This window comes from Leucopleurus acutus (genome assembly GCF_964270905.1).
Source record: "Leucopleurus acutus genome assembly, chromosome: 13".
Lineage (NCBI taxonomy): Eukaryota > Metazoa > Chordata > Mammalia > Artiodactyla > Delphinidae > Leucopleurus > Leucopleurus acutus.
The window spans coordinates 90,211,400-90,233,038 of NC_139155.1; the positions used below are offsets into that span (position 1 = coordinate 90,211,400).

At 43.9% G+C, this 21,639-nt stretch overlaps 1 protein-coding gene across 1 annotated transcript in view; it reads left to right on the forward strand.

Annotated features, from left to right (window-relative positions):
* Positions 1-1,717: 1,717 nt before the first annotated feature.
* Positions 1,718-21,639, forward strand: part of ZNF268 (zinc finger protein 268) — a 37,946-nt gene continuing 18,024 nt past the window's right edge. The window contains exons 1-3 of the mRNA XM_082852623.1: positions 1,718-1,967; positions 2,133-2,214; positions 16,057-16,257. Coding sequence (XP_082708749.1) covers positions 2,182-2,214; positions 16,057-16,257 — 234 coding nt within the window. The 5' untranslated portion in view covers positions 1,718-1,967; positions 2,133-2,181. The remainder of the gene's footprint in view (positions 1,968-2,132; positions 2,215-16,056; positions 16,258-21,639) is intronic.

Below are 21,639 nucleotides of genomic sequence, written 5' to 3' on the forward strand. Positions count from 1 at the left end.
TTTAGAATTTATTTTAAATATATTGTGAGACAGCAGTTTTTTTTTCTATTCTTGTATAGCTATCTCATTGTTCCTGCACAATTTTTATTTATTTATTTATTTATTTATTTTTGGCTTGCACAATTTATTGAAAAGTTTGTCTCTTCCACAATATTTTCCTCCAATATTTTATTATGAAAATTTTCAAACATACAGAAAAGTTGAAAGAGTTTTACAGCGAGTACTGATATTCCAAACTCAAGATGTTGCCTACTGTGTTGAACTTGCTCTGATGGTGCAAAAGCCATAGGGGTACCACTATGGGCACTCCCCATGCATCCAGGAAGTGGCATCAAAGACATTTATTAGTCGTCATTATGTTCTTCATCATCACATTCACAGTTAAAAAAAGAAGAGAAAAGGACCAATTTTGCTTCTGGATGTCCTTGATGGAGCAGTGAAAACTAACTTTATTAAATCTTAACTCTTGAGTCCATATCTTTTTAGTATCTATGCAACAAATATTCTGTGCTGCATCCTGAAGTTCCATATCTGTCTCCAGAAAATGCACTTCTGTGATTATGTGAGTTGGGAGCTGAACTTTGCGTGAAAGCAGGACTGAAATATGAGGCAGACGTGGGTGAGGCAGACACATTCTCAATTGCCAACCAAGTAAGCTGTCACACAAGGGGAACAAGTGCCAGCCAGCATTGTCTGCCAATACAAAGCTAGAGTTTTCAAGTGCAAACAGAATTCTGGAAATCTTGTATCTGCCACTGTGAACTTCACAGATTCCCAGTACTTAAGATCAATAATGATATTGATGAATACGAGCTTTCATGTTGTATAAGGAGAGGTGTCAGTGTTTGGAAGATCTGCATTAGTCAGTGAACAAATATTTTCCAAATGACCAATGCATGTTGTTACAAAATCATGCCTGATAAAACTATGCATTCAAAGTGCAAGACAGACCAATGGGTTTTAATATAATAGAGTAGAAAAAGCTCACCTCTCTGGTTTCAGATCATACACTGAAACTGACCTATTCCTTGTTCAGCTTTTACTGCAAAGAATATGCAGTTATCTAAGTATATTAAAATACCCTGTCCTTTTCCAACTATTGATACATACCTATGTGAGGCCAGATTTTTTTATATATTGATACTTACACATAAGAAACACATGCAACAGAGTGAATGCAGAAGCACATATGAGACTGCAGCTGTTTTATATTAAGCCAGACATTTAAAGGATTCCCCCACCCCCATCCCCAAAGGAAGACAATGCCACTCCTAATTTTCCTGGAAAATAAATGTCACTTATACAACGGAACGAATCTTTGCGTTATTAAATTATAAATTAGGACTTTTACCATTTGGAAAAGCAGGAACCTTATAACACTTTTAACTGAATTTATACGCCTCCAGCCTTTGCGCTATTGCTGTCAATTATTTTAATCCTCTGTATCACTGAAAGTCTGCGCGCCCGCGCCCAGAGGTGGGGCGGGAAGGGCCTGCGCTTCGCGGCCGCAGCGTCCCCTCCCGGCGGCCCTCGGCTGGAGCCGCCCCGCGCAGGAGGAACGCCCGCAGAGGCTTCCGGGAGTTGTAGTTCGTCCTGCCCTCGGGTTGCCCTGACGCATTTCCTGTGCGTCCCTAGCGGCCGCCGTCGGCTCGGCACCAGCCGGGAGAGTCGTGGTGGGTGGTTTGCGTCCCCTGCCCGTAGTGGGGACCTGAGCTGGAGCGTTCCGACCTCGTCTGCTCGAGGCCCGTCGCCGAAGCACCCAGAGCGGGCGCCGCACAGTCGAGAGCGAGGATTGAGCGGCTCTGGCTGCAGATCCGGGAGGTCGGCTGCGGAGCCGGTCTCCCCCGCATCTCCCGCTGCCGATTCAGGGCTTGGGGGAGCCGCGCGCGCCGAGTCCCTCCCGTGTCGGGGCGGCGGGACCGTGCAGACTTGTCTGGCCTCCCCCGCGCCTGCCCTGAGCCGATCGCGTGTGTGTAGGTGGGGGCGGAGCTGGGGAACCCCGCCGCTGCGTGAGGGAAGGAGGCCCGGCCGTGGGAAGGGAGGGGCGGGTCCTCGGGGGGTGGCAGGAGGGTCCCGCGTGGGCGTGGGAGTGGCGGGGAGACTGGTTCCCTCACGGTTCTCTTCTCGCGCAGCCGTCGGGTCCTGCCACCCCCCGCAGGGCGCACAAAACTGGCCGTGAGGATGGCCACCAGGGTCCGGACGGCTGCCGTCTGGGTGAGTCGGGGGGTTTTCTCTCGTTTATGAAAAGCGCCCTGAACACCGACGTGTGCTCATCCATCTTTTCCAGGGTCGGAGCTTGCGTGGGGCTTCCAAGCCACTGCGCCTCCTTTAAGATGACGTTGAGCCGTCCAGAAGTGCTTCTTGTCGTCAGACTGTTACTTTACTCCTTCTTTCAGTCTCTTTTCTGCTGATTCTGTACCTTGAGCCTTGAGTTAAACGAGGGGTCATGATGCATTTTCCAATTTCTTCGACACATTTTCTTAGTTTTTTCTTTCCGTGTCTTAAGATTTTGGGGCCTCATTTGGGAAGTTATGCATTTGTCCCTTCGGTTATTCAACAGTTTTGTTTATTGTCTTTTGTTGAGCACCCTGGGGCAGGTGCTAAAGGTGCGAAGGTAGGTCGTTCTTGCTTTGGAAGAGCCATGGTCTGGTGGGAATTGTGGGCAAGAAAATGTATGAGCACAATGGCACGTTAGGGGTCCTCCGAGAGTCGGCCGTGGAAGTGTATGGAGACACACAGCACAGGGCCAGTTTTGGAAGTAAGGACACCCCAAGAAATGCTTTAGGGATTAATAAGGGAGTCTTAAACTGAGATTTGAAAGGTGAATGAGGTGAACAAGGGACTGAAGGTCAGCCTAGGAAAAGGAAGCAATGTGCAAATTTGAGAGGCTTAAAGTGATGTAGTATGTTGGTGACCTTGGAACACTTTACAGTTGCTGAAATGTAGAGTTTATGGTTTTGTAGGTGACGGTGGTGGTGGAGTGTGTATTAAAAAATGAGGCCAGAGCCATAGGCAGAGATTGGATCGTAGAGGGCTTTGAGGATCACATGAAAAACTTGGATTTGGGGACTTCCCTGGTTGTCCAGTGGTTAGGACTCGGTGCTTTCACTGCCATGGCCCCGGGTTCAATCCCTGGTCGGGGAACTTAAATCCCGCAAGCTGCATGGCACGGCCAAAAAAAAAAAAAACACTTGGATTTTATCCTCTAGGGAGAATAAAGGGTCAGAAGCAACTGGACTTGGTAACTAGTTGGGTGCTGGTGGTGAGCAAGCCAGCAGAGCCAGGCATAAGTGCTGGAGGTCTGCCCTGTGGGCCTGGGTTGAGAGTGGTACCATTACCTGAGTTAGGGAAGACCATCAGAGTTGTTACGGAGGGCTGGGTGGACATTTTCTTTAGATACGGTGGGACCCTGCGGGTGCTGGTGGGCACATGGGTAGGCATCTGTCTTGAGAGAATGGTCTGGACAGGTATCAGTGGGTATAGCCAGATTAGCTCAAGGAGCACATGTGCCCTGGGAAGAGCACCGAGGGCAGTGCTCGGGGGTGGGCAAGGGAAGGTGGCGGAGGAGGGGCTGGAGGTTGGGCAGCCCCATAGGAATGAGAGAAATGGAGAGACTTGTGTGTCAGAGTCAAAGAAAAAGAAACCTCAAAAATGGTTGCCATGTGAGATGCCCCAGGGAGGTCAAGTACTGTTGCGTCACAGAAGTCCAAATCGGACTTGGTGGTGATGGTAGTGGTGGGTTTTGCTGTGATGTTTCCAGAGCAGAGTGTGAGTAGGTGTTTGCTGGGCAGGAGAGGAAGGAGTAGGGTAGAGGGAGCAGCGGTCCGTCGCAGATATGGGAGTGAGGCAGGAAGCCAGCCATGTGGGCTGAGTCAGTGTGCCCTGTGGTTGCGGGAAGAGAGTGGTAACCTGAGGAGAATCCAGGAAGATTCCTTGGTACAAAATCAGTCTAAAAGTCAGTGCGTTTCCTGTTTATAAATTGTATCTGTTTAGAAGTTATAATGAGGGAAATTAGCCTATTTACAAATGGCAGTAAAGCAGGTGAAAGTACTAAAAACCTGAGCAGTGCAGAGGACTTGTATAAGGAAAACTTTACACCTTCAGTAATACTAGTTAACATTTCTACAGTGTCTCCTCTTCCTAGCCATGGGTCTCAGCACTTTACAGATACAAACTGATCCTCACAGCAGCCTCATAGGAAGGTAGGACTCTTAGCCCCATTTAAAGACAAGGAAAGGTGACAAAGAGAGGCAGGCAGTCTGCCAGGATCATTCAGCAGAAGACAGAATTCAAACCCAGAATGGCTGCGTTGGGTCTTTGTTGCTGCACATGGGCTTTCTCTAGTTGTGGTGAGGGGGGGCTACTCTTCGTGGCGGTGCACGGGCTCTAGGCGTGTGGGCTTCAATAGTTGTGGCACGTGGGCTCAGTAGTTGTGCCTCACGGGCTCTAGAGCTCTGGCTCAGTACTTGTGGCACATGGGCTCAGTAGTTGTGGCTTGAGGGCTCTAGAGCGCAGGCTCAGTAGTTGTGGCACACGGGCTTAGTTGCTCCTCGGCACGTGGGATCTTCCTGGCCCAGGGCTGGAACCCGTGTCCCCTGCATTGGCAGGCAGATTCTTAACCACTGCGCCACCAGGGAAGCCCTCCCTCCTCTGAGTTCTTAACAGGGCAACATGTACCGTCTCGGGCGAAAGAGTGAACTGATAGATACAAATCCCAGGCTTTGGTCTTTGAAGTGTTCATCATGTTTCCAGTCTCCAGGTCTTTATTGAGCACCCACTCTGTGCCAGGCCCCCTTCCAGGTCCAGGCATGTGGTGGTGAACGAGATTGACAGGATCCATGCTTTGGGGAGTTTGCACTCTGGTGGAGGAAGGCAGATGCCATGTAAATGATGGAGAAACTACTTACAAGTGAACAGGAAACGTTGTCGTGTTGTACATGGAATTAACATTGGTTGATGTGAAAGATTGGGTGTTTGGGGAAGGTCCCATGGAGGAGGTGACGTTTGCAGGTGTGAGTTACCAGAGTAGCCAGACTTGGGAAGAGCAGGTGCATGAACATGCAGGGTGGGAACAGCCATCGCCAAGGACCCGAGGTGGGGGAGGGTCCGTGCCTTTGTAGCAGGGAAGGAAGGCCTGTGTGGCCCGGGTTGGCGGGGAGGGGAGGGGAGGGGAGCAGACAGACACGGAGGGGGCCAGAGGCCCCATCAGGCTGGGAAGCTGTTGTGTTAGGAAAGGGGGTTGGGCTTTTCAGAGCCCCTCTGGCTGCACAGTGGAGAATGGTCGACTGCAGGGGTGCAGACGAGAGGCGGAGGAGGTGTTGTCTGGAGCAGTGGAAACGGAGAGACTAGACAGAATTGGGGGCGTTTGAAACGTGAGTCCTCTTTTCTGACAACCAGCTTATGCTTTTCACCTAGTCCGTTGTCACTTTTTAGAGTGGTTTATCTTGTGTAAGTAGTCGTGTATTTCTTACCATTCCAGCCCAGTGTGAATGCTCAGCGCTCACTGTGCATGGGGTTCTGTGCTGCATCTGGTGCAGGCATTCATCAGTACCTCTTCTTGGGACCAGGTTACACTGCTGGTTTGTGTAGAGCCAGGATTTGAACCTGCGTGGGATGGCCCTACACCCATTTCCCTGGCCAGTGTACTCTACTGCCTCAGGGTATAGCCTGAGAATTTCTCAAGAGACAGAGATTCTAGCCTCCTGGGCCCTAGAAGTAGTTATTGTTTACCCACAATGGGTCACTGATCAGCTGCTCCTTGGACTCAAGAGTAGTTAAGTCCCTTGCCGTGCCCTGGTCGCAGTGGGTGTGTGTGGCCCAGTCCCTGGGGAATGAGAGATGTGGATGACCCCACTCAGGGATGCGCTGAAAGCAGAAAGGATATCATATGCAAGACATTTTAAAACTGTGCAACATAGGGGTCCCTTTCCTGTGGCCGGTGACATCCTCGACCCATATTCTGGGTGTCCCCTCCTGGGTAACCAGGGTGATACCTAGTAATTAGAAGGCTGTAGACGAGTGTGAATTCAGAGCAGAGGGAGGTGGTCCTCGGCGGTGACGTATGTTGCATTGAGGCCTGTGAGCCCCTAAGTCTCTGTTTCTTTCCTCGGAGGATGCTGGGCACTTACTGGCAGGTTTTCTTTTTTCAGTTTGGCTACTTTCTGCTGTTGACACTTCCCTCCCTTAAATGTGTCATTACAAATTCACTTCAGGGAGTCTCCATTCCTAGGGGCTTGGAAAGATTTTCTGTGTCCTCCTCTTCTGTAGGAGTTGACTTATTTTATTTATTTATTTATTTATAATTTATTTATTTATGGCTATGTTGGGTCTTCATTTCTGTGCGTGGGCTTTCTCTAGTTGTGGCAAGCGGGGGCCACTCTTCATTGCAGTGCGCGAGCCTCTCACTGTCGCGGCCTCTCTTGTTGCAGAGCACAGACGCGCAGGCTCAGTAGTTGTGGCTCACGGGCCCAGTTGCTCCGCAGCATGTGGGATCTTCCCAGACCAGGGCTCGAACCCATGTCCCCTGCATTGGCAGGCAGATTCTCAACCACTGCGCCACCAGGGAAGCCCTAGTTGACTTATTTTAAACCAGGGAACCTTGTTTCCCTTTTTCTCTAGCGTTGGGCAGGGCTTCTGCTCCCATGGACCACTGCCAAACACTGTCACCACGGTCACCACCACGACATGCTAATAGCATAGTTTGCAGTGCAGTGAGTTGGGGCTTCAAGACTGATGCAAGGGGGTGTGGGAGAGAGAAGGGAATTCTGCCTGACGGGGCCTTTCTGAGGAATGTTGGCCCGTGCTCCCGTGCATACCAGGCTGGGTGTCTTCAGCTGCGCCCAGACTGACCCTCTTGGCGAATTAAAGGTTAAAATGATAATTCCCTGTTTTTTTTTATATAAAGTTTTATTTATTTTATTTATTTATTTTTGGCTGTGTTGGGTCTTCGTTGCTGCGCGCGGGCTTTCTCTAGTTGTGGCGAGCGGGGGCTACTCTTCGTTGAGGTGCGCGGGCTTCTCACTGCGGTGGCTTCTCGTTGCAGAGCATGGGCTCTAGGCGTGCGGGCTTCAGTAGTTGTGGCTCGTGGGCTCAGTAGTTGTGGCGCACGGGCTTAGTTGCTCCGCGGCATGTGGGATACTCCCAGACCAGGGATTGTACCCGTGTCCCCTGCACTGGCAGGCAGATTCTTAACCACGGCACTACCAAGGAAGCCCCAATAATTTCCTGTTAAAATGTGGCAGTGTTCATGAATTAGTCTTTCAAAACTAACAACCCTCGCGCACCCTTGTTTATATATTCCAGGTACCGGTTAGGCACGGAGGATACATGGGTCAAAGGCAGCCCTGGGAGTTGAGAGAGGGGACAGAGGGCAGGCCGGGTGGCCACGGGATTCGCGCTGGGGCAGAGGGAAGCCCAGGAAGTGACCTTGGCAGCTGCTCTCAAAGGACCTGTGGAATCAGCCGTGTGAAGGCGAAGGAGAAGGAGGCTGCGGGCAGAGGGAGCCCCTGTGTGCTGCCAGCAGTGGGCCGGGAGTGGCCGGCCGCCATCAGGCCTCTGGAGCTGGCTCAGCACTCAGCTGTAGGGTCTGGGGGGGAGGGGTGTCAGGTAACGTGGCGGCCTGTCACCCGCTTGGCTGACTTGGAGCAGGCTGTTCACCCCTTCCAGACAAGCTGAAAACTACATTGTCCTTGTGACTCGAGGCTTTGATGATTGTGGAGTCACCTTATGTCCAGGAATCCTTTTTTTGTCTTAAAGTCTGTTTTGTATTCTTATAGCTGTAGGAGCCTCCTTTTGGTTAATTGCTTGTCGTATATTTTTCTTTAACTTTTGACTTTTTTGTATCTTTATCTTTTAGATGTGTTTTTTTAAATAGCATCATTTTTAAAAATCAGTCTGTCAGTCTTTGTACTTAACTCAGACACTTGGTCTGTTATGATTGACGTAATTACTGTTATATTTGAGTTTAAATCTACCATCTTACTGTGTTTTTCTATACTGTGTTTGCTGTACCTGATCTGTTTTTTTTTTTTTTTTTTTTTCTCCTCTCTTGGCTTTTTTTGGACTGATAATTTTTATTTTTCTTTCTGTAAAGATGTTTGGGCATTATACACATTATTTATGCTGTAAATTTTTTTAATTTCACTTATTTTGACATAATTTTAGATCTTAAAAAAGTTGCAGGAATAATACAAAAGTTCTTCTATGCCTTCATCCAGATTCCTCAAATAGTAATACTTTGCTGCACTTGCTTTATCTGTTTCTCTCTCACTCTCTGTTCCCAGCTCCTCTCCTCTTTCTCTCTCCATACACATTTTTTTTTCCTTAACTGAAACCAATTTGCAGACATGATGTTCCTTTACCCCTAAATACTGCAGTACATCTCACAAACAAGAACAGTTTTTTACATAACCACTGAATCAGGAAATTGACATCAATACAATGCTGTTATTTCATTTACAGGTCTTATTGTGATTTTGCCAATTGTTCCTTTATAGAAAGTTTGGAATACCGTCCTTTATGGGAGAAGAGTAACTTGAATCATGTGTTGCGATGGGCTGTGCTGGCTCTTTCATCTAACCCGGAACAGTTCCTCAGTCTTCTTTGTCATGACGTGGTGTTTTCGGAGCCCAGGGCGTTCTGTGGAATATTCCTCAGTTTCCGGTTGTTTGCTCCTCCTCCTGATTCATTTCAGAAGTGCTGCATTCTTCCCTGCATCACATCCGGGGCACTCGTGGCTGCTGATGTGAACTTGCCTCACTTGGTGAAGGTGGTGTCTGTGTTCTCTCCCCTGTAGTCACTCTCTCTTCCCTTTGTAAGTCAGTATCTGTTGGGAGATACTGAGATGAAATAAATACCTTTTAGTCCTCAAACTTTCACCCATTCATTTAGCCTGCATGGGTGATTCTTGTGTGCGTTTTTATTATGCTAGTTGACAAATGAGTTTTATCTAATTTCATTATTCTTTCTATGTTCATTAGATACCTGCCTGCTGTCGGAAAGCTGTGCCCCACCCCCCATTTTTAAATGTGCTCTGTTGTTTCCTTTTAGACTCTAATGCAGCTTATGATAGACGTTCTCAGTCTGTGTGTCACTGCTCTCCTCTCTTGCCCATCTGTCTCTCCATACTACTTTCTAGATAATTTCTTCCGGTTTGTCCTTTCGTTTACTAATTCTTCCTAACCTGCTGTTAAAGAGACTTCAGTTGATGTGTTTTTATCATTCCTATAAATTCTTTCTAGTTCTTTTTCAAATATGCTTGCTAAGTTATTTGTCCAAGTCCTTGGCAAGTCATAAGGCTTGCCTTTCTCTCCTTGAATATAATATTTGATTTATAATGAGTGTCCATCAATTGCACTGTCTGTTGGCTACAAGGTTTTCTTTCTGTTGTTTGTTGATTTTCATTGGTTCTTGTTCATGTTGTCTTGTTTTCTGAAAGCTTTATTTTCTTGTGTGGTGGTCACTGTTCTTGAAAAATTCTTCAAAGGAAAAATTTAAGGCGTAGGATAAAGGTACCTTACTCCAAAATACTCTGAAGTATTTTGAAGCAGATTCAGTTCTCATGTTATTTCATCCGTACATCACTAGGCATTAAAAACATACATTTTCTAATATAATTATAATACCACTATTACACCTAACAGAATAATTCTTTGGTATCATGGAATTATTCCATGTTCAGATTTCATTTTCCTTTTTAACATTGGCAAGTTAAAATCAAAATCCAAACAAGGTACACACTTCTTACTGTTACATACTTTAAGTCTCTTTTAATCCAGAGTAACCCATCCTTCTTTCTTTTTTTTCCCCCATTGACTTTTTAAAGATGTGGAGCCATTTGTCCTTTAGAATGTTCTTCATTTTAGATTTACCTCTGTTTCCTTGTGGTCACATTTAACATGTTTTCTGTCACCAGTATTTCTGGTAAACTGAAATTTATCTTTAGAGACTTTAGATTGATTTATTAATGTTTTTGGCAAGAATACTTGATAGTGCTTTGTCTTGTCACCTCAGGAGGCACGTATGTCTCATTGACTCACTCTAGGTGATGCAAAGATCGATTGGTGGGGTCAGGGGTGGCAGTGTGGTATTGTGAAGTTTCCCATCAGTCCTTCTAATGGTTTCATCAATTATGACCTTCCCCTCGGCCAGTTACTTCACAGCATCTACAAAGTGGTGACTTTCTAACCCTATCATTCTTTCCATTTTTGTAGCAGGAATTCTCTGAAAGAATTTACAGAATCCTTCTCTAAAAAAGAACATTTCTTCATCAACAGAACCATTTGGTTACCCCGAGACACAATTTGTTTAGGGATGACAGGTCCATGCTTAACTCTTTCTCTTTAATTGCCAGTTTTCACTAAGGAGATGATGCCCTAGTTACATCCATTGGTGACAGCAGTGAGTTTTCATTTGATTTTTTTCTTTTTGCTAATTTGAGTATGATTAAAAAACTCGTAAATCTTAATACTGTTTACAGTTAGTTTCAATCATTTGCAGTCAGTATTCTTTTAGAGGGTTTCATTGTCCCAGCCTTAGCCAAAGGGAGCCTTTCAGCTTGGCTCTGAGGCTTTTTGGAAAGACTCTGTTAGTCTTAGCTGGCTTCCTGGCTTCCTTGCTTCAGGGCCCAAGAAGATAGTCTCTGCTCATTTGAGTATTTCCCGTCCCAGATCTGGAATCAACCTTTTCTCCAGGAGCCTGTATCTTTTCGTAGGGAGTGTGCTCAGGGACCACAGTTGATACTGGAATGTCGTTACTTCTGGGCTGTTTCAGCAGGCAGACCTAGGGATCTTCGGAAAGGAAAAAAGTTTATTATTCATGTTGATATTTCCAATTCAAATTACAGAGTTTAAAAGATTTATTTTTTTGAAATTACTCTTTTTTGGGTGGAAGTAACCCAGTTGTTCACTAAGAGATGAATGGATAAACAAAATGGGGTGTGGGTGTGTATGTATATATTCAATCTTAAAAAGAAATGAATTCTGACACATGCTACAACATGGGTGAACCTTGAGGACATTATTTTCAGTGAAATAAGCCAGTCACAAAAGGAAAAATACTGTAAGATTCTACTTACGTGAGGTTCTGTTACTGAACCAGGTTTGTTCACCCAACACGCAGCAAGCCAAATGCTGAGACGCTGCAGTTTGTAGCAGAGAAAGAGTTTATTCACGAGACAGCCAAGTGAGGAGATGGGAGAACAAATGTCGGATCTGTCTCCTCGCAGGTGAGGGATTTGAGATATTCACAGGATAAAGAAGCAGGGAGGTCTTAGGTGTGGGGAAGTGATTGGAAGTAGGGAAAAGGTGAGGTAATCAGTGTTCTGTGCAGGCGTATCAGGGTACATGCTTCTTCGTGGGATATGTGTTCAAAAATGGAGACACTTAGCATGATCCGAGGGTGGAGGTTTTGGCCCTCTGACATCAGGCGGTCATTCATCAGACACGTGTGCAGGCCCAGTTTTTAGGGTCAGCGGTCCCAACCGGTCTTGACTGCCTTGAACTGGACAAGAGCTGACTCTAGGTTTCTGGAAAACAGCTTAAGTGCCCATTGATATAGTGACCCATACGTCCGAGGTGTAACCTATAGGGGACAGTTAGTAACTCAGGCAAAGCTTGGTCACTGAGGGCGGGTTCAGGCGGGGGTTTACCAGGCTGTCCCTGGGCTGCTGCTCTGTAAGACGAGCTCGAGAATTCCTGTTAGTCAACACTGTCTGCTAACCCTGTGGAACATGGTTTCCGTTCCTAGAGTAGTCAAGATCATAGAAAGTGTGGTCCATGCTGGTTGTCAGGGAGTCGTGGTAGGAGGAGGATGGGAAGTTACTGCTCAGAGGATATAGAGTTTCAGTTCTGCAAGATGAAGAGTTCTGGAGATGAATGTGACTGCTGGGAATGGTTACACAGCACTGCGAAGGTACTGAATTCCAATGAACTGTAAACTTTAAAATGGTTAAGATACTAAGTTTATGTTACGTATTTTATGTTATCACAAGGAAAAATTTTCTAAGATGAGCTGTGACTCTTACCTCACCCAATACCAAAAGATTACCTCAAAATGGAACATAGACTTTAAGAGCAAAAGCTATAAAATTTCTGGAAGAAATCATAGAGGAAAATATTCATGACCTTCTCTTAGGCTAAAGTTCTTAGAGAGCTCTTTCATAGGTTGTGCTTTTTGAGATAGAAATTGGGCCACATCAAGATTAAAACTTTTGAACTTCGAAGTCACCATTCAGAAAATGAAAACACAGTCCCAGACCGGGACTTCAAGTATTTAAAGTCCGGGAGATAGTATTTGCAAATCATGTACCTGATAACAGGGATATATTCAGAATATATGAAGAATGCTTACAACTCAGTAAGAAGACAGACAACCCAATTTAAAACATGGGCAAAGGATTTGAACAGACACTTCACCAAAGAAGATGTATAGATGGCAAGTAAGCACCGGAAAAGATGTTTAACATCATGAGTCACTAGGGAAATAAAATTCATATCATAATGAAGTCCCACTTTATACCCAATGGCTATAACCAAAATGGCAGACAATAAGTGTTGACAAGGATGTAGAGAAATTGGAACCACTGTAGACTGCTGGTGGGAATATAAAGTACAGTCACCTTGTAAAGGTTTCGGCAGTTTCTTTAAAGGGTTAGATGTAAACTTACTGTACAGAGCAGCAGTTTTACTTCTAGGAATTTACCCAAGATAAAGGAAGACATGTTCACACAAAGACTTGTATAGTAGCTCAAAACTAAAAAGAATCTAAATGTGGATTAAGTGGTGAACGTATAGACGAAATGGAACACTATTCAGCAATTAAGGGGCAAACCGCTGGTGTGTGCTGTAACAAGAATAAACCTCCAAAGTGTTGTGCTGAGCGGAAGAAGCCAGATGCAGTACCTAGTGTGGTCCCAGTCGTGTGAAATGTCTGGAACAGGCAGATCTGTGCACAGGAGCAGAGCAGTGGTTGTCTGGGGGTCGGGGGTGAGCGTGGGCCTCGGCTCCAGAGGAATCTGTCTGAGGCAGTAGGAACGCTGTAAACCTGGATGTGTGGACTGTTGCAGAACTTTCAATTTATTAAAAATCATTGAAGTTAAAAAAATTACTCTATATAGAAGCATTATTGAGGTATAATTTATATACCATAAAATTTACCCTTTTAAGGTGTACCTTCAGTCATTTTTAGTATTCACAGTGTTGCCTAAATATCACCGTATCCAATTTCGGAACATTATCATTACTTCCAGAAGAAACCCTGTCCCCATTCACAAGCCACTCTCCATCCCCTCCTTCCCCTATCCCCTGACAGCCATTTAATCTACTTGGGGTGTTCAAGAATTTCCCTATCCTAGACATTTATATAAACAGAATCATGTCAGAGGTGGCCCTGTGTATCTGGCTTCTTTCATTTAGCGTAGTGTTTTCAAGGTAGTTTTGTGTTGGTCTCAGCCTGGCAGGAATGATGCTGTGACACAGAGCGCCTGGGGTGGGGCTCGCCGGGACCCGTGCTGCTTGTGGCAACCCCACAGACATTTCCCTGACTGGAGCCAGCGTCACGGCTGGACCAGCCCTTGTGGTTCTTACTGTGACTGCAAGGCGCCTCTCATCAGCAACCAGCGGGGAACTCTGAAAACATAAGGTTTACTACTCACAGACCCTGCGGGGTACGTGGCACACCGGGGGCCACACAGCAGAGAGAAGGAGAGGACGAGAATGCGGACCTGGGGTTCTGCCTTTACTGGGGTCAAGGGGGGTGAGGTTCTGCCTTTATTATTGGGGTCAAGGGGGGGTTGCAGGTTCATTATTTATTGGTGAATTTAAAATAAGCCTGAGAATTCAGGCACTGGAAGGGAAGAGCGGGGTCACTCAAGTGAGCAGTTATCTAGGTCACCCAGGGCTTTCTGGGAGGAGAACGTCAGGTGGGGCGGCCTGTCTCCTTATCTAGCTGTGTGGCTGGCAGTGCATTTATCTAAGACGGATGACTTTGAAGTGGTGCCCCAGAAATCAGAAGCTTTCAGTACGATCAGGCACTTGCATTACAGTCAACAAAAGCTAATTGTCAGGTACCTATAGTACAAAAGTTCATCATGTAGCATTTTTCGGTGCTTCATTCTTTCTTGTGGCTAAATAACGTGCCTTTGTATGTATAGATCACATATGATTTATCCCTTCATCCATTGATGGGTATTTGGCTATTAGGAATCAGGCTGTTAGAGCCATTTGTGTGCAAGCGTTTCTGTGGATGTAGGCTTTTAATTCTGTTGAGCAGATAGATAAAAATGGGATCGCCGGCTAATACAGTAATTCTGGGTTTAACAGTGAGGAGCTGCCAAGCTGGGTCCAAAGTGGCTGCTCCATTTTACATTCCCACCAGCTCTGCATGAGGGTTAAAAGCTTTACTCTTGCAACTTTTTGTCATGTGCTAGATATCTTTGTTCTTAAAAAGAGTGATATAACTGTCATGTCCTATAGCATACATAAGACGGTTTTAAAATAACAATTTGTTACCATTAACAAGGGTGCTAAATGAGGTTCAGTCTGTCTTTGTAGCCCATTTTATCCAAAGAATGCACAGTTAAATACCGCATGTTAAGTCAGTTGGTAAAATGATTGTCTGTTGTAGTTTTGTTTCCAATTGTATAAATAAATGTATTTGTTGACATTTATTTTCAATGTTAGGGATTGCCCTCCCTCCTCTTTTAGATCATGTGAAATATTTACGTGATTCAAAGTAGAAAGTGTGTAGCGTCATTCAGACAAGCCTCCATCCCTCCTGCTCTGTCCCTTCCCGCCCCCGGAGGGAACCATTTTACAGTTCCTAGTTCATCCTCTCAGTGATTCTTTTGGAAATACAAGCAAATACACACACACACATACCTGACCCGACTCAACGCTAAGCCTTGTCAGGAAGCCTTTCTTCTGCCTCTAGCCCTGTGTTTCCTAGAGTTCAGCATGCCTTGTATCCTAACATGTTTCTCTCAGTTTTACCCCTTGTATTTTGTTGTTATAATAGCTTCTGGAATGAGCATCCTCTGGACCCTTCCCCCTGACTGCCGAGTGCCTTTCTCTCTTCCCTTTTCTCTCCTTCCCCTCTCATTCTCAGAATCTCTTTTCTCTTGTCCCTCTCTTTGCCTGAATCTTCGTTTTCTCACTTCTTGTGCTGATCAATTTGGGCTCCATTTCCAGCAGCTTCCCCTCGCAGTGCAGACCCGTCCTTGTAGAAGGGGCGGTTTGCTCGTTATTTCTCAGACCCTCGTGTTCCTAGGTGACCACAGTGCTGTTAGGTCACTTAGCGACTTTGGGAATGTCTTTTTTAGTCACCTGCAACTCTGAGCCTGAGAGGCTCAGATTCCCCTCGGGAGGTGCTCTCCTGTTGGGGGTGACTTTGGAGATCGGCAGCATGTGGCCCCCGGTCCCCCGTCCCAGTTCTGCAGTTAGGTCACATCTGCCTGGATCCTGGGTTTGTGAGGAACCCTGTCACCTGGGTCCATTTGTCTGTCTGTGGACATCTCTGGGCTTCTTCTTTTGCTATTCTGGTAGGCCACTTTTGTTTTTATTGGGAGATTAAAAGACTACACTGTTCCCCTGATCTCATCCTACTCTCAATGTTTAACAACAAAAGTAAGACTCAGCGAGAGAGATGAAGTGAATTGTTCACGGACATCCAGATATTGAGAGAAGAAGCTCTACTGAGACAGACTGTTTTGTCCACAGCCCAGTTCTCGTGTACGTCGCCTCCAGCAGGGTCGTTCCCTCCTTACCATCTGGCGTCATGTTCTTCTTGAGTGTCTGCCCGGAGTTGTTTAAATCTCTGGGTGGTTACCGCACTTTCGGGGATCCTGGGGGCCTGTGCAGAGTCTGGGCGGGGCGGGGGGCTGTGGTTGTGTGCTGGGTTCCCCACTTCGTTTCCTCTCACTTGTGCCCCCCAAGCCGCCCTGACCACAGTCCGCAGAGCCCCCAGTCCAGCCTGGGTGAGCACGTTCACCAGCAAAGGAGACCGAGGTCGGGGCCCAGAGGAAAAGTGCTCGCAAAGGTGAGCTTGCTCTTGGGTCTGCAGGTCCCACCTCTGCAGGAGCAAGAGAGCACATGCGATGGCACCAGAAAGCTCCAGGGGGAGGAATCCATCCTGGGTCAAGAAACCCCTGACCAGAGGCCTCTCCCTGGAGGACCCCGGCAGAGGCACAAGAGTCCCGGGACAGAGCAGGTCCTAGAGTGGCTGTTTATTTCCCAGGAGCAGCCGAAAGCGAAGAAGACCTGGGTGAGTTACTGGTTTGTTCATTTCCACTTCTTTTCTTTATTTCTTTTTCATTTTTTTGGTGGGGAGAGGGATGGAGGTCCTCAGGTGGGAGGTCGTGTAAGGTCCCTGAGGTCCCTGTTTCCTGGTTTCCCCAGACTCAATTTTCAGCTCCTTTTCCACACACACCCCCCAATTTTTTTTAATGGATATTGTTCTGTTTAAATGTGTTTACAAACTGTATTGTTTCTGGTGTGAATGCATTTTTAATTTATGTTGTTGGCGTATACGCATGTGTATCCTGCTGTATTGCTTATATTTTTCGTTAAGCACCGTCCTCTTGTATGGCCGTCAGCAGTGTCTTGGTGTCCACTTGCCTCACGTTCTCTGCCAGCTCTTAATTACTGTTGTTCTTTTTATTTGAGCCATTCAGGTATGGTGGTGTCTCTGTATGGGCTTACTTTGCATTTCCTGCTAGCATGCTTTTTGGACATTTTGTTACCTTTTGTGGGTGTTTTCTGTCTGTTTCTTATTGACAGAAAGGAGTTATTTATTTTCTGGAAGCTTACCAGAAATGCTGTTTCAGGCTGCACCTCAGTCCTGTTATATCAAGACTTTTCATCTTAACAAGATTCAGTGATTCATGCACATTGAAGTTTAAAGCAAACTTGATACCAAATCCATATTTACCTGGGGTGCTTCTCTCACCTCCAGTATTTTGTTATGACAGTTTTCAAACGCAGGGCAAAATCGAAAGGATTTTGCAGTGAACATCTGTATACTCATCACCTTGAATTTACCTTTAACATTTTACTGTACTTGCTTTATCACATTAGCCATCTTTCCATCCCTCTGCATCTCTTACCCCATCTTATTTTTGCTGTATTTCTTAATATATTTTAGACATCAGCATGCTTCCCTCTAAATACTTCAGTATGCACAGCATTAACTGTTGTTCAGCGTTTGTTTACAAGCTGGGTTTTTTTCCCCTGTCTTGCCTTTTCATTCTGTTAATTAATGCTGCCTTTTGATGAACAGCTACTTCTAATTTTTACTTAATTTAGTTTCTAAATTTTTTCTTTTATTACTGGTGTTTTTTGTGTCCAATCTAAGAACTTTTTGTTATCCAGAGCTCATGAAGACAGTTTTCTTTGTTCACATTTACCTTTCACATGTAGATTCACAATACATCTAGAATTAATATTTATGTTTAGTGTTAGTAGGAGTCAAGCTTTATTTTTTTCATCAAGTTGCCTAATTGCCCCAGTGCCACTGAAGTGATTGACCTCTACCTATGGCTCTGCGGTGCCACCTTGTCATATATCAGGCGTCCATAAATATAGTTTGGTTTCACAACTCTTTATTCTGTTTCATTGGCCTACTTTTCCATCCTTATGCCAGTTTCACACTGTCTTGATTTATAATAAGTCTTGATATCTGGATGCTTCCAGTTTTTGGTGATTATGAATGCTGTCAACACTCACATGTGTGTTTTTGTGTGGACATGAGTTTTCATATCAGTTGGGTAAATACCTAGGAGCATGATTGCTGGATTGTATGGCGATTCTATGTTTAGCTTTGTAAGAGACTGTCTTCCAGAGTGCCTTGCAGTTTTGCATTCCCACTTGCAGTGAATGAGCGTCTCTGTTCCTCATCCTGACCAGTTGTTGGTATTGTCAAGTTGTTAAAAATTTTGCCATTCTAATAGATGTGAGGTGATAGTTCACTGTAGTTTTAAGTTGCATTTCCCTAATGGCTAGGTAGTGGTATTGAGTATATTTCTATATGTGTTTTATTCTTTCTATATCTTTGGTGAAGTATCTGTTTTCTTGTCATTGATTTTTTTAAAATTTAATATTAAACAAAAATTTTATTGGCGTATAGTTGATTTACAATGTTGTGTTAGTTTCAGGTGTACAGCAAAGTGAATCAGTTATACATATATCTACTCTTTTTAATTTAATTTTTTTTAAGATTTTTTTTTGATGTGGACCATTTTTTTTTTTAAGTCTGTTGAATTTGTTACAATATTGCTTCTGTTTTATGTTTTGGTTTTTTTTTTTTTTTTTTTTTTTTGGCCCTAGGCATGTGGGATCTTAGCTCCCCAACCGGGGATTGAATCCGCACCCCCTGCATTAGAAGGTGAAGTCTTAACCACTGGACCCCCAGGGAAGTCCCTCCATTCTTTTTTAGATTCTTTTCACATATGGGCCACTACAGAGTATTAAGTAGAGTTCCCTGTGCAGTAGGTTCTTATTAGTTATCTATTTTATATATACTAGTGTGTATATGTCAATCCCAATCTCCCAGTTTATCCTTCCTCCCATCCCCTGGTACCATAACTTTGTTTTCTACATCTGTGACTCTGTCTCTGTTTTGTAATAAGTTCATTAGTACCATTTTTTTAGATTTCACGTATAAGCAATATCATATGATATTTGTCTTTCTTACTTCACTGAGTATGACAATCTCTGGATCCATCCATGTTGCTTCAAATGGCATTATTTTGTTCTTCTTTATGGCTGAGTAATATTCCATTGTATATATGTACCGTATCATTAAAAAAAATTTTTTTTTAATTCTTTATCTTGTTTATTTTGTCTTGAGAGGGCAGAAGCCAAACTTACTGAGTTTGATGGGCATGACATTAAGATATTACATACGGCTTTTCAGAATTTGGGGCTACAAAATCATGCTTTCTTATTCTTTTTTTAAAAAAATATCATTATTGAAGTATAATTGCTTTACAATGTGGTGTTAGTTTCTGCTGTATAACAAAGTGAATCAGCTATATGTTTACATATATCCCCATATCCCCTCCCTCTTGAGCCTCCCTCCCACCCTCCCTATCCCACCCATCTAGGTCGTCACAAAACATCGAGCTGATCTCCCTGTGCTATGTAGCAGCTTCCCACTAGCCATCCATTTTACATTTGGTAGTGTATATATGTCAGTGCTACTCTCTCACTTCATCCCAGCTTCCCCTTATCCCCGCTGTGTCCTCAAGTCCATTCTCTGTCTGCGTCTTTATTCCTGCCCTGCCACTAGGTTCATCGATACCATTTTTTGAGATTCCATATATGTGCGTTAGCATGCGGTATTTGTTTTTCTCTTTCTGACTTACTTCACTCTGTATAACAGTGTCTAGGTCCATCCACCTCACTGCAAATAACTCAATTTGTTCCTTTTTATGGCCAAGTAATATTTCATTGTATATATGTGCCACATCTTCTTTATCCATTCATCTGTCAGTAGACATTTAGGTTGCTTCCATGTCCTGGCTCTTGTAAGTAGTGCTGTAGTGAACATTGTGGTACATATATCTTTTTGAATTATGGTTTTCTCAGGGTATATGCCCAGTAGTGGGATTGCTGGGTCATATGGTAGTTCTGTTTTCAGTTTTTTAAGGAACCTCCATAGTGTTCTCCATAGTGGCTGTATCAATTTACATTCCCACCAACAGTGCAGGAGGGTTCCCTTTTCTCCACACCCTCTCGAGCATTTATTGTTTGTAGATTTTTTGATGATGGCCATTCTGACCAGTGTGAGGTGATACATCACTGTGGTTTTGATTTGCATTTCTCTAATGATTAGTGATGTTGAGCATCTTTTTATGTGTTTGATGGCAATCTGTATGTCTTCTTTGGAGAAATGTCTATTTAGGTCTTCTGCCCATTTTTGGATTGGGTTGTTTGTTTTTTTGATATTGAGCTGCATGAGCTGCTTGTATATTTTGGAGACTAATCCTTTGTCAGTTGCTTTGTTTGCAGATATTTTCTCCCACTCTGAGGGTTGTCTTTTCGTCTTGTTTATGGTTTCCTTTGCTGTGCAAAAGCTTTTAAGTTTCATTAGGTCCCATTTGTTTATTTTCGTTCTTATTTCCATTACTCTAGGAGGTGGGTCAAAAAGGATATTGCTGTGATTTATGTCATAGAGACACCACATCTTCTTTATCCATTCCTCTGTTGATGGACACATAGGTTGCTTCCACATCCTGGCTATTGTAAATAGTGCTGCAGTGAACATTAGGGTGCATGTATCTTTTCAAATTGTGGTTTTCTGTGGGTATATGCCTAGGAGTGGGATTGCTGGTCATATGGTAGTTCTATTTTTAGTTTTTTAAGGAATCTCCATACTGTTCTCCATAGTGGTTGTACCAATTTCCATTCCCACCAACAGTGTAGGAGGGTTCCCTTTTCTCCACATCTTCTCCAGCATTTATTGTTTATAGATTTTGTTGTTGTTGTTGTTTGTTTATAGATTTTTTGATGATGGCCATTCTGTGACTGGTGGGTGGTGATACCTCATTGCAGTTTTGATTTGTATTCTCTAGTAATTAGTGATGTTGAGCATCTTTTCATGTGCTTTTTGGCCATCTGTTGTCATGGATTTTTAAGAATTCTTTGTTATTCTAGATTTAAATCCTTTATAAGAAAAGTGATTTGAAAATATTTTCTCCCAGTCTCTGGTTTGTGTTTTCATTTCCATGACACCAACTTTCACAGAGCACAATGTTTTAATTTTGATAAAGTTTATTTTCTGAATTTTAAGTTTTTAAAATGAGTTTTGCTTTTGGTGTCATATCTAAAATTTAATTGCCCAAACAAAAGTGCACAAATTAAAAAAAATTTTTCTCTGGAATTTGTAAAGTTTTAGTTTTCACATTTAAGTCTGTGATCCATTTTTAGTTAATTTTTGTATAGAGTGTGGGGTATGTGTTGAGGTTCATTTTTTATGTGTATGGATGTGCAAGGGTTCCAGCACCCTTTGTTGAAAAAGGTGATCCTTTCTCCATTGAATTGCTTTTGTGTTTTCATGAAAAAAAAATTTTTTTTTCAAGAGACAGTGTTTATATGGGTCTATTTCTAGGCTCTCTTTTCTGTTCCATTGATTTTTATGTCTAATCTTTTACCAGTATCATGCTTTCTTGCTTTTATAGGAAGTCTTAAAGTGGGCTAGTGGGAGTGCTGCACCTTTGTTCTTCAGAATTGTTTTGGCTGTTCTAGTTTTTTGCCTTTCTGTATTAATTATAGAAGAGCTTGTGGATAGCTACAAAAAAGCTTGTTAGGAGATTGGAATTACAGTGAATCTATGAGTCAAATTAGGGAAAACTTACATCTTAACAATACTGAGTTTTCCAATCCATGAATACACTATAGCTTTCCATGTTTTAGATCTTTGATTTTTTTAACCACTGTTTGTATTTTGGAGCATACGTATTTCTGCACACGTATTTTCTTTTATCATCTTAACCATTTTAAGTGACAATTCAGTGGTATTAAATACATTCATAACATTGGCAGTCATAATCACCATATCCGTCTCCACAGCACTCTTCCTCTTGAAAAACTGAAGCTCTATACCATTAAACAATAACTCCCAATTCCCCCCTCCCCATAACCCCTG